General features: G+C 45.2%; 1 protein-coding gene across 6 annotated transcripts in view; it reads right to left on the bottom strand.

The window, feature by feature from the left end:
- Nucleotides 1-1398: 1398 nt before the first annotated feature.
- Nucleotides 1399-13632, bottom strand: part of LRRC74A (leucine rich repeat containing 74A) — a 25149-nt gene continuing 12915 nt past the window's right edge. For 3 of the 6 annotated variants that reach the window (XM_029066789.2, XM_029066782.2, XM_039911664.1), the window contains 10 exons: nucleotides 13013-13109; nucleotides 10635-10684; nucleotides 10238-10319; nucleotides 9963-10048; nucleotides 8918-9112; nucleotides 8561-8656; nucleotides 4834-4977; nucleotides 3039-3146; nucleotides 2363-2448; nucleotides 1399-1618 (listed from right to left, as the gene is read on the bottom strand). In XM_029066789.2, coding sequence (XP_028922622.1) covers nucleotides 1591-1618; nucleotides 2363-2448; nucleotides 3039-3146; nucleotides 4834-4977; nucleotides 8561-8656; nucleotides 8918-9112; nucleotides 9963-10048; nucleotides 10238-10319; nucleotides 10635-10684; nucleotides 13013-13109 — 972 coding nt within the window. In that variant the 3' untranslated portion in view covers nucleotides 1399-1590. Of the gene's footprint in view, nucleotides 1619-2362; nucleotides 2449-3038; nucleotides 3147-4833; nucleotides 4978-6528; nucleotides 6715-8560; nucleotides 8657-8917; nucleotides 9113-9962; nucleotides 10049-10237; nucleotides 10320-10634; nucleotides 10685-13012; nucleotides 13110-13632 lie in introns of those variants that run through there. The other 3 variants (XM_029066803.2, XM_029066811.2, XM_029066821.2) reach the window with 3 other exon arrangements.

Here is a 13632-nt window from a genome sequence, read left to right as displayed (position 1 = left end):
TGGCAGTTGAACATAGGACTTTTCAGTCATATCCATATAGACTTTTCAGTCATATCCATATACCTGGACAGATTGTCTCTATCACTATTATCATCTTGGAATATGAAGCAGCTCTCTGGGTATCTCTATGGCCTCATGTTTGCAGTTTGCAGTTAACCTAGCACCATTTCCTTTAAGATATGTCCTTTCTAGATTTTTTTTCTTTTTCATTTCTTCCTTACCTGCCTCCCAGTGGATGAGTGTTGGTCCTGAGACTTCATGGTGAATAAAAGCAGGTAAATGGTCACCCTAAGTGGGAGTGACCCATGGAGTTGAAGAAGAGCGAAAGAGGAAAAAAGGGAGCTGGATAGACTAGCCCTCCCAAGAGAGGTTTTCCAAGTCACCTTAAGACCATGAGGCCTGAGTCTTGAGAATTTTGTTTTAAATATTAAAGAGCTCAATCTGGGAAATCACTGGAGGAGCTATGGTTTGCTAATGACACCAGGCCAAAGGCAGTTTTGACAGGTGGGTGAGAGCCAGGACAGGGAGCTTAGTAAAGATACATCAGCCTACACAAAGAAGGTCATCTTGAAATTCCTTCCCTTCTGGTTGGGATGTTCTAGTTTCACTTTCCCCTTGAAAAAGCCTGATTTAAAATTGGTTCTGAGGGTGAAATGGAGGTCTTGTGGGCAATAATGAGGATTTTCAGAGGAGGGGACTTTGATGAAAACTCCTGGCTCCTGATAGCTGAGCCCTGGCTCTCTCTCTCTCTCTCTGCTTCCTGAACATCAGCAGCACGTTTTAATCCAACCTCCAAGTTTGCAGGGTAATCATTCCCCTCTGAGACGGAAGACCTTGGGTTCATTTTTAGAGGTCCCTACTTTTTACAGGATTGATTATTCCTTTAATTTCTGGGCAGCTTTATTAGGTCACTAAGATCCATTTTAAAATGTGAGCCAGAGTCACAGTCATATTTTGAATCATGGTTCATTCATCTTGTGCCTAGTTATGGTTAGGGAATGTTTGTGCTAATTCTGTTGTATGGTACTGTCCCAAATGCTTAGTACAGTGCTCTGCACATAGAAAGCACTTAATAAATACCACTGATTGATTGTGCCTCATTTACTCATTTATCCTCAACTCTAAAACCCTCCCTTCCTCTCACTGGTTTCCCTATTGATTCCTCTCTAACCTCCCTCCACCTCATTTATCCTGACAGCACAGCTGGGCCTCGAACATTAACCTTCTCAGCAGCAGGGTCTAAGATAGAAAACTTCATTCCAACCCCATCCAAAGGGCTCCATCTACAAAGCAGCTAATGACTCAGTATGGTTTTAACTTGCCACGTCCTCCAAACCCATTCTGTCCCCTGCAACTTTCTGAATGTGGGTAGGGAAATGCAAACCACCAGGCTGGATATGTAGGGGAACTCTACCTTTATGTTTAGCTCCCGAGACCACCTGACTTCCTTCTGGTCTGGGTCTTTGACTTTCCTTAGTCCTTAGCATAAGTCCACAGTTCATCTTCCGACAGCTCCGGCCTTTCCTTTGGCATCCTGCTGAGCTGGGTCTGTACTTTCTGCCAGGGTCTCTCCCCTCCTTAAGTTTGCTGCTATTGTGGCTTCTGATCCTGTAAGTGACTGGTTTGAAAGAAAAGCAGAGGACAGATCAGGCCTAAGAGTCACTTGGATCTGTAGGGTTGGAGCTCTGAACATGGCTGCTTTTGACCTGGCACATAGTAAGCACTCCACAAATATGTAATTATTATAGGCGAGAATGGAGACATCAGTCAAACGATCAATTTACTGAGTGCTTACTATGTGCAAAACTCTGTACTAAGCACTTGGGAGAATACAATAGAATTAGCAGGCACATTCTCTGCCCATAACAGTCTAGTTTACAGTCTAGAGGGGAAGAAGACACAGATGTTGTGTCCCTTGGTGGCAAGCAGGGACCTGAGATTTTTGGCTTTGGCTACAATGCTTTACTCTTCACATCTACTCAAATCTTTGTAGCTGGAAAGATGACACAAGAGCATGTACATTAGCAATCCTGGAGGAGATCAGTGACCCAAGGTTATCATTAGAGGAGTGAATAAGGATTGGAGTCAACTGGAGTGGAATAACAGTGTCTGGGAGGTGGTAGAAGAATTTATGTGTGGCAGATTGCACTTGCCAGATTGTTTGTATTGGGAAGATGAATTCCCAAAGGCAGGGACATTGGATTACAGGGAAAGGAATGTGGGGAGACATAGGAGTAAGACAGGGTTCTGCATTGAGTAAGCTCTCAATAGATACAGTCGATGGATTGATTGAGAGATGGTCAGCAGAGAGGATTCTTCAGTAATAAGTAAGTCAGGATGACCCTTGGAACTTGACATTCACCTGTAGTCCACCATTCCTGTGTGATCCCAGTCCAGTTTCTTTATCAGCGCACTAATTTGAACTTGGTCCAGAGGAATCTTGTGTTGCTATGGAGACAGAAGGATCGGGGTGATACAATGACTAGGCCTTCTGTAGCCTCTATGGGCTCAAAAACCTCGTACTGCAGAAAATGGTTTGAAGCTTATTCCAGGAAACCCTCCCCTGCTGAGACGGAAACTGAAACCTGTGGGCTGACGAGCATGGAGGCTGATCCTGGTGTTTAGGACCAGAAAGAAATCTCTTGCTTTGGTATATTAGTCAGTTCTTTGGAACCATTTTATTCTGTCAGATTTAAAAGACCATGATCCTAAAAGACCAGGTGGCCCAATGATGGATAGGGGTGGGATACAACCTCTTTTGATTATCTATAACCCTTTGAAAACACCCTGAAAAAGGAGGAGAAGCCACAAGGTTAACAGATGGCTCCAGATGGAATCTGTGGATTCTACTGCCAGGTATACAATATGTGGTATTGCCTTGGCACTGCCTCTGAGATTGATTTGGAGTAACAGCTCCTCCCAGGCCTTCTGGGATGAGTTCTCCTCTCAGCAGAGTCCCCCTGGTCTCCCATCTGGGAGCCTTAGAAAAGAGAGAAAATCCACACACTGAGGGACCAAGAGTAAACTCCAAACCACACCTGTGTCAAGGCTTTCTGGAAGTCTGTCACGGGGATCTTCATGTTTCCTTTCTTGTCCATATCCTTGAAGAAATCCCAGAGTTTCAGCTTGTGTTCGTCCAGGTAATTCTGAAAAAAACAGAAGAATGCACATGAGGAAAGCAATTGGAACTCTTGGAACTTGGAATTTTTCCAAGATCACAACATCCTGGGGACCTGATCAGTGCTCTGTGCAAGTCCAGGACTAGTCATGCCAATATGATTTGAGTTTGAATCACATTGAATCTGCCTACTTGCCTCTAGGCAATAGTAATAAGGATAAAATACTAATAATATATCTTAAGTCTTTACTATGAATTAGACACTAGATAGAGACAAGATAAACAAATGGGTTACTATCCCTGTCGTACATGGGACTTCTAGTCTTAGCATGAGAGTGGGGATTTTATCCCCTTTAAACAGATGAAGAATTTGAGGCACAGAGAGGTTGAGTGATATGCCCAGGTCACAAAGCAGGCAAGTGACACCTGGGCCTTAGAACCTGGGTCTATTGATTCCTTGTTCCATGCTCTTTCAATTGACTGATCAATCCATCAGTGGTATTTATTGAGTGCTTACTTTGTGCAGAACACTGTACGAAGCATTTGGGAGAGTACAGTACAATGGAATTAGCAGACATGGTCCCTGCCTATAATGAACTTAGAATCTAGAGGGGAAGACAGACATTTCCACTAGGCCATGCAGTTGATAAAACCACCGTCATCATTCCAGTCCACAGTTTGCCACATTAGTCTTTCAGGTTGAGTTCCCCTTAATTCTCTTTTAAGAACATGGAGAATATTGGGTGGATCAGGGAACAGATCAGAAAACAGGAATAGGAAAAATTTGAGGGTAGAGAGAGCTGACCAGCTTAGGGCATGGACTTTGGTTCAGTAGTGCTTCAAGGGAATATTTCAGTCATCTTTTAACTCTGAGAGGATTCTTTGGAAGATTCTTCATTGAATTCACAAATTCACCTAGTGCTTTAGAGGATTAGGGAAGTCACAGATGGAGATAGTGATAGGAAAATACTTAGGTCAACTACTGAATTTGCCCACCAGATCACCCTCTGAACTGCCAGAAGAGGGCTAGAAGAGAAGGAAGAAGGTGAAGGAATGAGTGGAGGCAGGATGCAAAGACACATGCGATCAGCCACTGGATGGCCAGTGTATAGGAGGATGCTAAACTTAATAATTTAGCTCAAATTCCACTGAAGTCAACGAGGAGGCACTGGTGAACTGATTGCATATCACCTGCCAATCATTCTGGGGACCATGTCACATAGCAGACCAATGACAGAGCTTGAAATTGAACTCTCAGTCCTGGGATTTTTCCACTAGATCACACCAACTGCTCTGACCACTAAGACCTCAAGTAGGGGACCACCAAGAACTCCTTAGGGTATTCCAGGAGGTGGTCAGAGCCACAGGAATTCTGAAAAATAACTGGCTAACATGGGCATCATCTGCTACCCTTTGGGGCTGCAGCCCAACTCTGGCACCAAGCTGTGTTTGTTTGGGCTATAAATGACCCCTGCACTTTCCAGGAGTGTTTGTTGTGTTCTATATCAATGCACTGCATGCTGTTCCATGTAGTTTTTATTGCACACTGTATCACAGTGAGGATGTGGCAGGCAGGGATGAGAGAATGTGAATGATGCTCAGATCCCTTCCTCCACACAGCTTCTCAGTCCTGAAGTCTCAGGACAAAGGTTCATCTACCTTTCTCTTTGAGGGACTCTATCATCGTCATTCCTAGGGTTAAGGAAGTTTCTCACCTTAATCAGTACCATGGGGTCCGGCTGTAGGTTGGGCTTCTTGCTGATTTGGCCACCAACATCACCATGGACCACATGCAGCTGGGGGTGAATGTGGCAAACCCCACCCAGCAGTCTGAGGAACCCTTCATTCACCATCACGTTCTATGCAAGGGAAAGAGAGAGGGGGGCTCTGCTAAGCTCAAAGCAGGGAGGGGGCTGAGCTCAGAGTTGGCACCCTGGTTAGACGGGCCCCCCTGCCGCCAGAAGAAGTGTCCACTCTGTCCCCACAACACGTTGGAGATGTTTTCCCTTCCTAAGGTACATTTGGCCGCTTTGCATTTCATTTGAGAGCATGGGCCTGGGAGCCAGAAGGACCTAGGTTCTAACCCCAGCTCTGCCACTTATCTGCTGTGTGACCTGCATCGTCACTTAACTTCTCAGTACCTCAGAGCCCTCATCTACAAAATGGGTATTAAGACTGTGAGCCCTCTGTGAGATGTAGACTGTACCCAACCTGATTAACTTGTATCTACCCCAGTGCTTAGAACAGTGCCTGGCACATAAGAAGCACTTAACAAATACTAAAATTGGGATGGTCCAGGATTCCTTTAACTTTGAGCCTCAAAGAACAAGCTGACTTTCAGACCTTGACCAGTGGGTCTGGCAGGAGACCATGCCATTGACCTGGGCCCTAATCTTATACTATTTACAATACTAGGAAAGTACCTGTTCTAGGGATGGAGGATGTCTCTGAGCTTTGTTTAGGTTTTGGGACCTCTTCTCTCTATCCTTATTTAGGATATATAACACCTGAGCTTATGTGTTCATGTTATTTTGACTCCACTCTGTTAACATGTAGCACATTCTGGGGGGGGTTGGGCATTGGAGTACCAAACCAGAGAGTGTGCATAAAACTCATCACCTTCACTGGAAATACAAATTAAGTGCATAGCCAACTGATAGTAAGACACATCCTTGTTCCTAACAAAAATTCTGTGTAATTTACCTGCATACCTGGATAGGAATGAATCTTGATGTTATTAGCATCATGGCTGAAAATTAATTGCTGTAGATCTAGACATATTCCTATGTACAGAACTTTCCAGAATGATGTAAGGTATGCCCCTGTGTGTTTCTCCATATTAGTGTGGTTCTCTGTGTGAGGGTTTTCTAGATGTGTTCCCGTGTTTTCTTGTGTAACCCAGTGGTCTTTTGGAGGTGTTTGTGATCATCTGTCTTCATGCACATGACCTCCCTCTGCCTACAGACTATTGAGAAAATGACACAGGATTTCAAATATGCCATCATTATTCCCCTCTTCAAAAAGGAGGCTTGATGTGGCATCAGATTCTAATGGACGTGATCTGTGCTGCATGCCAGGCACAGAAGACAGGCAGGGACCACTATCAAGACCTCTACCGAGTATGTGTAAAACTTGCAAAGGATTTGATCCCTTTAGGAAATCTGGATTCAGGCAAATTACTAAAAAATGTGATTGTCCTGAAAATGTAGCAAGATTCTGAAATTACTCCATGATGATATGACTAGCTCCATCACAATCAGAGGTCTGATATTTGACTTACCCATAATCAGTGGAGTAAGGCAGATCTAGTTTTGTTCAATCTAGTCTATGCATCAGGACTGTGTCCTGGGTCACAGACCTTCAATAGATTTTTTTAAATGGTATTTTTAAGATAAGACATCTCACTCCAAGATTAAGACCCTCAAAGACATCTTTTTATCATACAGTCTGTCACATGGGAAGACAGAATCATAAAAGATCAAGTCCTAGAATGCAGTGAGTCTATTGGCTTTGAAGCAGTGCTCTTTATATCCAACATTCCTGGATAGGACACGTGTGGATGACAACAGATACCCAAACAACTGCTCTTCAGTGGTCTGAAACAGAGAAACAGAGTGGATGGAAGAAATGCTTTGATGACTCAGTGAAGCAAGACCTCGGAAGACGTGGTACAGTATGGACAGCTGGAAAGTAGAAGCAGAAGGCTGATCAGCCAGGCATGCGAAAGTTAGAAAGAGGTGGCTCTAGTACAATAGAGTCAAAACTTTGAGAAAATCATAATACAAAGAAGGAGGGAGAAATGAAAACAGTACCATTCTTGGTGTATAGAAATGCACACATAGATGCAACCTATAGTGTGTGTCGGTTTCTGTCTTGGCTTTTCCCGTGTGGATTTTTGTGTGTTTCTCTAAATATGTGTTTTATTTGTGAGTGTATCCATTTCTTTCTTCAGGTCTGACTGTGTGTCTTTGTGAGTCCATGTATGCCTCCTGGTGTGTATGTGTGATGATCTCTGTTTCCCCTAATTTAATGGGGTTTTTTTGTTGTTGTTTTCTCTGTGTTTCACTTGGTTTAGGAAAGGCTTTTAGTATTTCTTTTTTCTGCCTCTGAATTCTCTCTTGACTGTATTCCATTGCTCTCTCTCTCTCTCTCTCTCTCTCTCTTTCTCTCTCTGGGGGCAGGGAGTTTAGGTAATCTATCCAGGGTCTGGGTGTGGGTGTAGGGGACCAGGGAGGAGGAGGCAATGTTGACTTTTCCAGAGCTGCTTTCTAGGCTCCAGTCCTTTCTGGGGCACCCTGGGGCCAGCTGCAGCCGGGATGGAGCTTTGCCACGACCTGGCAGGGGGTGACATTGCCTTGGGAATGGGGTTGGTCTGAGGCTGGGTGCCAGGGTTGGGACTTGTAGTAACCATTGGACTGTGGCCTGGGGCTCTGCGGCTCAGGGCACTGATGCTGCTGTGATGGCTTTTGTAGAATTGAGGCTTTACATGGGACGGGGGGGGGGAAGGAATCAGGATGATAGCTGTGGCACTCTCATAGTCACTGGTGTTTATGGACTAAAAGACACGTCCTGTAAGTATGCGTGTTGGATACAACACTGGATTGACATGGGTGTTATTAATCATCATCATCACATATCACAGTCATTTGTTAAGAGTTTACTATGTATGAGGCCCTGGGGTAGGGGCAGGATGATCTGATCAGACAAAGCTCCTGTCCCACTTAAGGTTCCCAGCTAAGGAAGAGGGAGAATAGGCATTTTCATCAGGAAAATGAGGCACAGAGAAGTCAAGTGACATGCCCAAAGACACCCAGGAGGCAAGTGGTGAAGCTGGGATTAGCACCAAGCTTCTGGGATATGTGAACTTTGGGCAGTTGATTTTTGCCTCACCTTCAGCCTCAGTTTCCTGATGAAAATGCCTATTCTCCCTATCCCTTAGACTGGGAACCCTAAGTGGGACAGGAGCTATGTCTGATCAGATCATCCTGCCCCTATGTTATAAATAATTTATTAATATTAATGTATGTCTCCTCCACCAGACTGTAAGAGGACTCCTTCCTCTACCAACTCTGTGGTACTATACTCTTCTAAGTGCTTAGTACAGTGCTCTGCACATAGTAAGAAGTCAATAAATACCACTGATGATGATGGTGATGCTGATGATGATAATGATAGGTTTCCTGACTCACAGTTCTGGACTTTTTCCCCTGGCCATGGTGGTTTAGTCCTTGCTATCATTGTTACTACACTGAAGAGAAAGAGTTCACCAAACCAAGCTGTACTTTGGGCAGGACCGGTAAATCTCCTTAGCCATCCCACTCAGACTTTTCCAAATCATATAGGACCTTTCTTTCCTTGAAACGTAACCCTGTGAAAACAATCCCAGGTCCTGAAGTCTGAACCCCCAGAAGGTTCGGAAATGGATTTAGGGGGATGACCTACTGAGATGTTGAGCTCCTCCATCCTGGACTTGGGGTTCTTCTTGAGAGATGTGATAAGGGCCATGGCCCCCTCTACGGTCAAGGGATTAAAGGAAAGCTGCAGGAGAAAAATAAGACGGAGGTTGAGGCAGGGTAGGGTTATTTAAGATGGCGGTGGTTCCCCTAACCATGGCTGTATCTTCTTGGGATCTGTCCCCAGAGGGCTCATTCCAGCATTCTGGACCTTCCGGAGCCTCTCCCACTCTGCTCAAGCAGACTGAGGGCTTTCATTCCTTTTAGCTCTGGACTTCTCGCCGGATACCCATCCTCCCTTCCTCTCTCCTCCCAGAATTCCCTTCTACTTAGATGTTAGCTTTACCTTCAGGATTTTGAGGGTCCCATTGCTTTCCAAGCCCTTGCTCAGCTTCCCAGCCCCATCGTTGTAGATGTGGTTGCTGCTGATGTCCAGGTAGACCAGGGTGGTGTTGACTTTGAGCGCCTCCCCCAGGGCCAGGGCCCCCTCATTCCCCAAGCCATTCCAGGAGAGATCTAAAGTCTTCAGCGTCACATTGACCTCCAGAGAGAGATGAGAGCAGCACAGGCATCACGGCTGCAGGATATCTAACCAAAAGGGAATTTCAGCCTATTCTCTGGCAGCTCTCTGGCCTCCCCTCAAGCCAAAGATTCCAGAGGGAAGGAAGGGGCCCAGGATGGGTCTGTCTGCTCCAGCTTGCTCGTAGCAGGGCCCAGACTGAAACTTCAACTGAAAGCTTCAGAAGCAGAGTGGCCTAGTAGATAGAGCACTAGCCTGGGAGTCAGAGGAGTGGGTTCTGATCCTGGCTCTGCCACTTATCTGTGGCGTGACTTCAGGCAAGTCACTTTACTTTTCTATGCCTCAGTTACCTCCTTTGTTAAATGGGGATTAAGACTGTGAGCCCCATGTGGGACATGGACTTTGTTAACCCTAACTACCTTGTATCTACCCCAGCGCTTAGTATACTGCCTACTAGACACAGCAAGCATGTAACAAATACCACTGATTAAAAAAACCCCAAAACAACATAATATTTTTCCAACCAGTATGAGGCATAGGCTCCCAACACTGTCCCTCCTGCCCACCTAATTTGCCAAATACTCCCTGGGACTCCACTATTAGTTATTTCCTGCTCCACTACCCCAACAGGACCAGTGTCAGAGAGTAGAGGGTAATCACAGAAACAGCATGCCGGTCGCTTGATGGAAATCTCCACAACCCTCAGTGGGCACGTAGCTGGGTCTGACTGACGGGGATGAAGACAACAGTGGGGACGATGACAATAGGGGGGATGGTGATGGAAGTGGGGACGGCAATGGTTGTGGGGAAGACGACAATGGTGATGATGACAGTGGGGATGATGGGAGGGGACCACCTTGGGGAGCCTTACCCGGAGACCAGTGCTCACTGCCGTAGCCCCCTTCTTCCGCAGGTGGTTCCAGCTCAGATTCAGCACCGTCAGCCCTTCATTGTAAGCTGACAAAGAGATTGGACAACAGCTCAAGAGAATCCTTTCTCCAAGCTTGGCAGGAGATGACATTAGGGGGAGAGGGGCATGAGATAACCCACTATCCCGGACTACTTTTTAGAAATCAAACGGCTTCCCTCCCACCATCACCCACCTCCCCCACCTCTCCCACCAATCCACCCACCACGTGGGTTTACCCAACATGTGTCCCAGGAACTCTCCTCCCTTCTCAGAAAACTCATTGTGGCTGAGGTCCAGTTCCTTTGTTCGGTAATTAACCTAGTGAGACAAACATCAGCAGAGGGTCCTGTTTCCCATCCTCCTGCCAATCAGCTGCTATCCTTCCAGCTGTTTAAACTAAATGCCCTCACTCTTAGGGACTTTGAGATCAAAAGAATTTTCTTCCTCTTTTCTCTTTAACTCTCCACAGGGAGGCTGGCCAGAGAATTAAATGCCAGGATGGTGGGAAGAGGTAGTGGAGGAAGGGGATGGAAATGCCAAAGTTTCCATATCTGCCCAGTGGCTACCCACCTTCCCCATGGCTATCCCTATCCTGGGCTCCCAGCAGCAATTAGAGTAGTGCCCGCTCCTTACCATTAGTGCCTCAGAGAAGTACTGGGCTGATTCCTCTCGGAAGTTGTTCCCTGTGGCAAAACGGGAGTGTAATCAGAGCACACTGTGGGTAAATGTGCCTGGGAGAGCGGGCGGGGGTGGACTTCACCTTAAATCAATCAATCAGTGATTTTATTTATTTACCTCAATGTCCACAGCCCAAGTCCTACCTTTGGCCTGAAAACCCGCTCTCTTCATATCTGACAAACTATCACTCTCCCTACCTTCAAAGCCTTACTGAAGGCACAACTCCTTTAAGAGACCTTTTTTTTTAAAAAAAGTATTTGGAACTTACTATGTTCCAGGCACTGTATTAAGTGCTGGGGTAGGTACAAGCTAATCAGATTGGACACAGTCCATGTCCCACATGGGGCTCACAGTCTTACTTCCCATTTTACAGATCAGGTAACTGAGGCACAGAGGTGCTAAGTGACTTACCCAAGGTCAAATAGCAGACTAGTGGTGGAGCCAGGATTAGAATTCATGTCCTCTAACTCCCAGGACCATGCTCTTTCCATTAGGCCACGTTGCTTCTCTTCCCCAACTAGGCTCTCATTTCCTCTTCTCCTACTCCTTTCTGTGTTCTTGCACTTGGATTTTCAACCTTTATTCACCCCTCCCTCAGCCCCACAACATATATAATAATAATTGTAGTATTTGTTAAGTGCCTACTATGTACTAAACACTGTTCTAAACACTGGGGTAGATACACGATAACCAGGTTGGACACAGACCCTGACCTACAAGGGGCTCAAAGTCTTAATCCCCATAATACAATGAAGTAACTGAAGCACAGAGAAGTTAAGTGGCTTGCCCAAGGTCACAATGCAGACTTGTGGCAGAACCAGGATTAGAACTCATGTCCTCTGAGTCCCAGGGTCATGCTCTTTCCTCTAGGCTTCACCTGTTCTCAAAGTAAGCCCACAGTAAATATAATTGATTGACTGTTTTAGTACCTTCTTTGTGCAGAGCACTGTACTAAGCACTTGGGAGAATACAAGTGAGTTAACGAATGGTCCCTGCCCTCACTGACTGACACAAGCCATTCTCAAATTGTTGGGGGAGGAGGAAACACCATTCTGTCCATTGCTACCAAAAATACAAATAGAATAATAAATAAATGTAAACCAATATTAAATTGAGAATATACATAAAGTTGTTATGGGTAGGTGAAAAAGTATAAATGCTAAGGATGGCTGTTGAATAGATCAATCAACTGATCAATCCATCAGTGGTATTTACTGAGTGCTTATTATGTAGAGGACTGAACTAAGCACTTGGGAGAGTGTAGTACAACAAAATTAGCAGTTATGTTCCTTGTCCTTAGTGAGTTTACAATCTAGGCAGAGAGATAGACATTAATATAAATGGGCTAGTGGAAAGAGCACAGGCTTGGGAGTCAGAGGACGTGGGTTCTAAACCAGGCTCTGCCACTTGTCTGCTGTGTCACCTTGGGCAAGCCACTTAACTTCTCTATGCCTCAGTTCCCTCATCTGTAAAATGGGGATTAAAACCATAAGCCCCACGTGGGACAACCTGATTACCTTGTATCTACCCCAGTGCTTAAAACAGTGCTTGGAACATAGTAAAGTGCTTAACAAATCCCATTATTATTATTATAAATAAATAAATTATGGATATGCACATATATGATTTGGGGCTGAGGGAGGGGTGAATAAAGGGGGCAAGGGTGATACAGAAGGAGTGGGAGAAGAGAAAATGAGGGCCTAATTGGAAAATGTGCCCTTGGAAAGTAGAGTTGAATCAAGGCATGCCTCCTAAAGGAGGTGGGTTTTCAGGAAGATCTTGAAAATGGGGATAGCTGTAGTCTGGGAGGTTTGAAAGGGGAGGGAGCTCTAGGCAGGAAGAAGGGTGTGGGCAAAGGGATGGAGGCAGGCAAGTTGAGAAGGAGGCCTAGTGAGATTATTTTGGGAAGACAGAAGAGTGAGTGCTGGGGTGTAGAGCTGATAAGAGGGAGAAAGAGAAAGAAGGAAAGAGCCTTAAAGCTATGGTCAGGAGGTTTTGCAACCTTTCTGACTTGTCCTTCCATCCCTCCAACCTTGCCACTCGTGTTTCCTGATTACCTTATGTCTACCCCAGCACTTAGTGGAGTGCTTGGCACATAGTAAATGCTTAACATATCCCACAATTATTACTATCATCACGATTATTATTATTATTGTTATTTCACCGCTCCAAAGCAGCTAAACCCTCTCTAACCCCTTGGATGGCTCTTTTAGATTCTTGATGGCCTTTAAAATGAACAAGATTAAGTGGGACTCTGGTGTTTAAGGGACTGCCTTCTCTTAATCTCTGGGGACCCTGCTGCTTCCTCCTCCCTCCTTTCTGCAGCCTCTCACCTGAGAGCTGGAGGGACCAGACAGAAGAGAGGTTTTCCAGAAGTAACCCGGTGATGATTTTTGCCCCTTCAGTATCCAGGTGATTGTTGGAGATATTCTGAAAGGTAAAAAGCCTCTACATAAGGAACTCCAGCAGAATGAAGCTAGTGGTTGCCACCAGGGAATGTGTCCGCTGAGGACTAGGAGGATTTGAAAGAAATTTGGGAGGACATAATTCCCCTGTTGACCATATAATCTTCAGATGACGAATTGACCCCTCAGGGACAAATTGATGTTCAGTGATAGCACTTGTGGTTATCAGATCCTTTTTTAATTTTTCATCTCCCCACCTGTGTCTCCCCTGACATCCAATCATTCATTCATTCATTCATTCAATCATATTTATTGAGCATTACTCTGTGCAGAGTACTGTACTAAGCGATTGGGAGAGTACAGAACAACAATAAACAGACACATTCCTGGCCCATGTGTCTAGAGGGAGAGACAGACAACTGCCACTTTAGTAGTTCTGTAACACTAAATCACCTCTAACTCTAGCACTTTAGATACATACGTTCATACTCCTAGCTGTAAATTTAATTTGCTATGCCTCATTATAGATTGTAAGTTCTTTGAGGTAT

This window comes from Ornithorhynchus anatinus, chromosome 1, assembly GCF_004115215.2.
Source record: "Ornithorhynchus anatinus isolate Pmale09 chromosome 1, mOrnAna1.pri.v4, whole genome shotgun sequence".
NCBI classification, from domain to species: domain Eukaryota; kingdom Metazoa; phylum Chordata; class Mammalia; order Monotremata; family Ornithorhynchidae; genus Ornithorhynchus; species Ornithorhynchus anatinus.
Note: the sequence above shows the minus strand (reverse complement) of the source record. Positions and strands in the feature narration are given on the sequence as shown.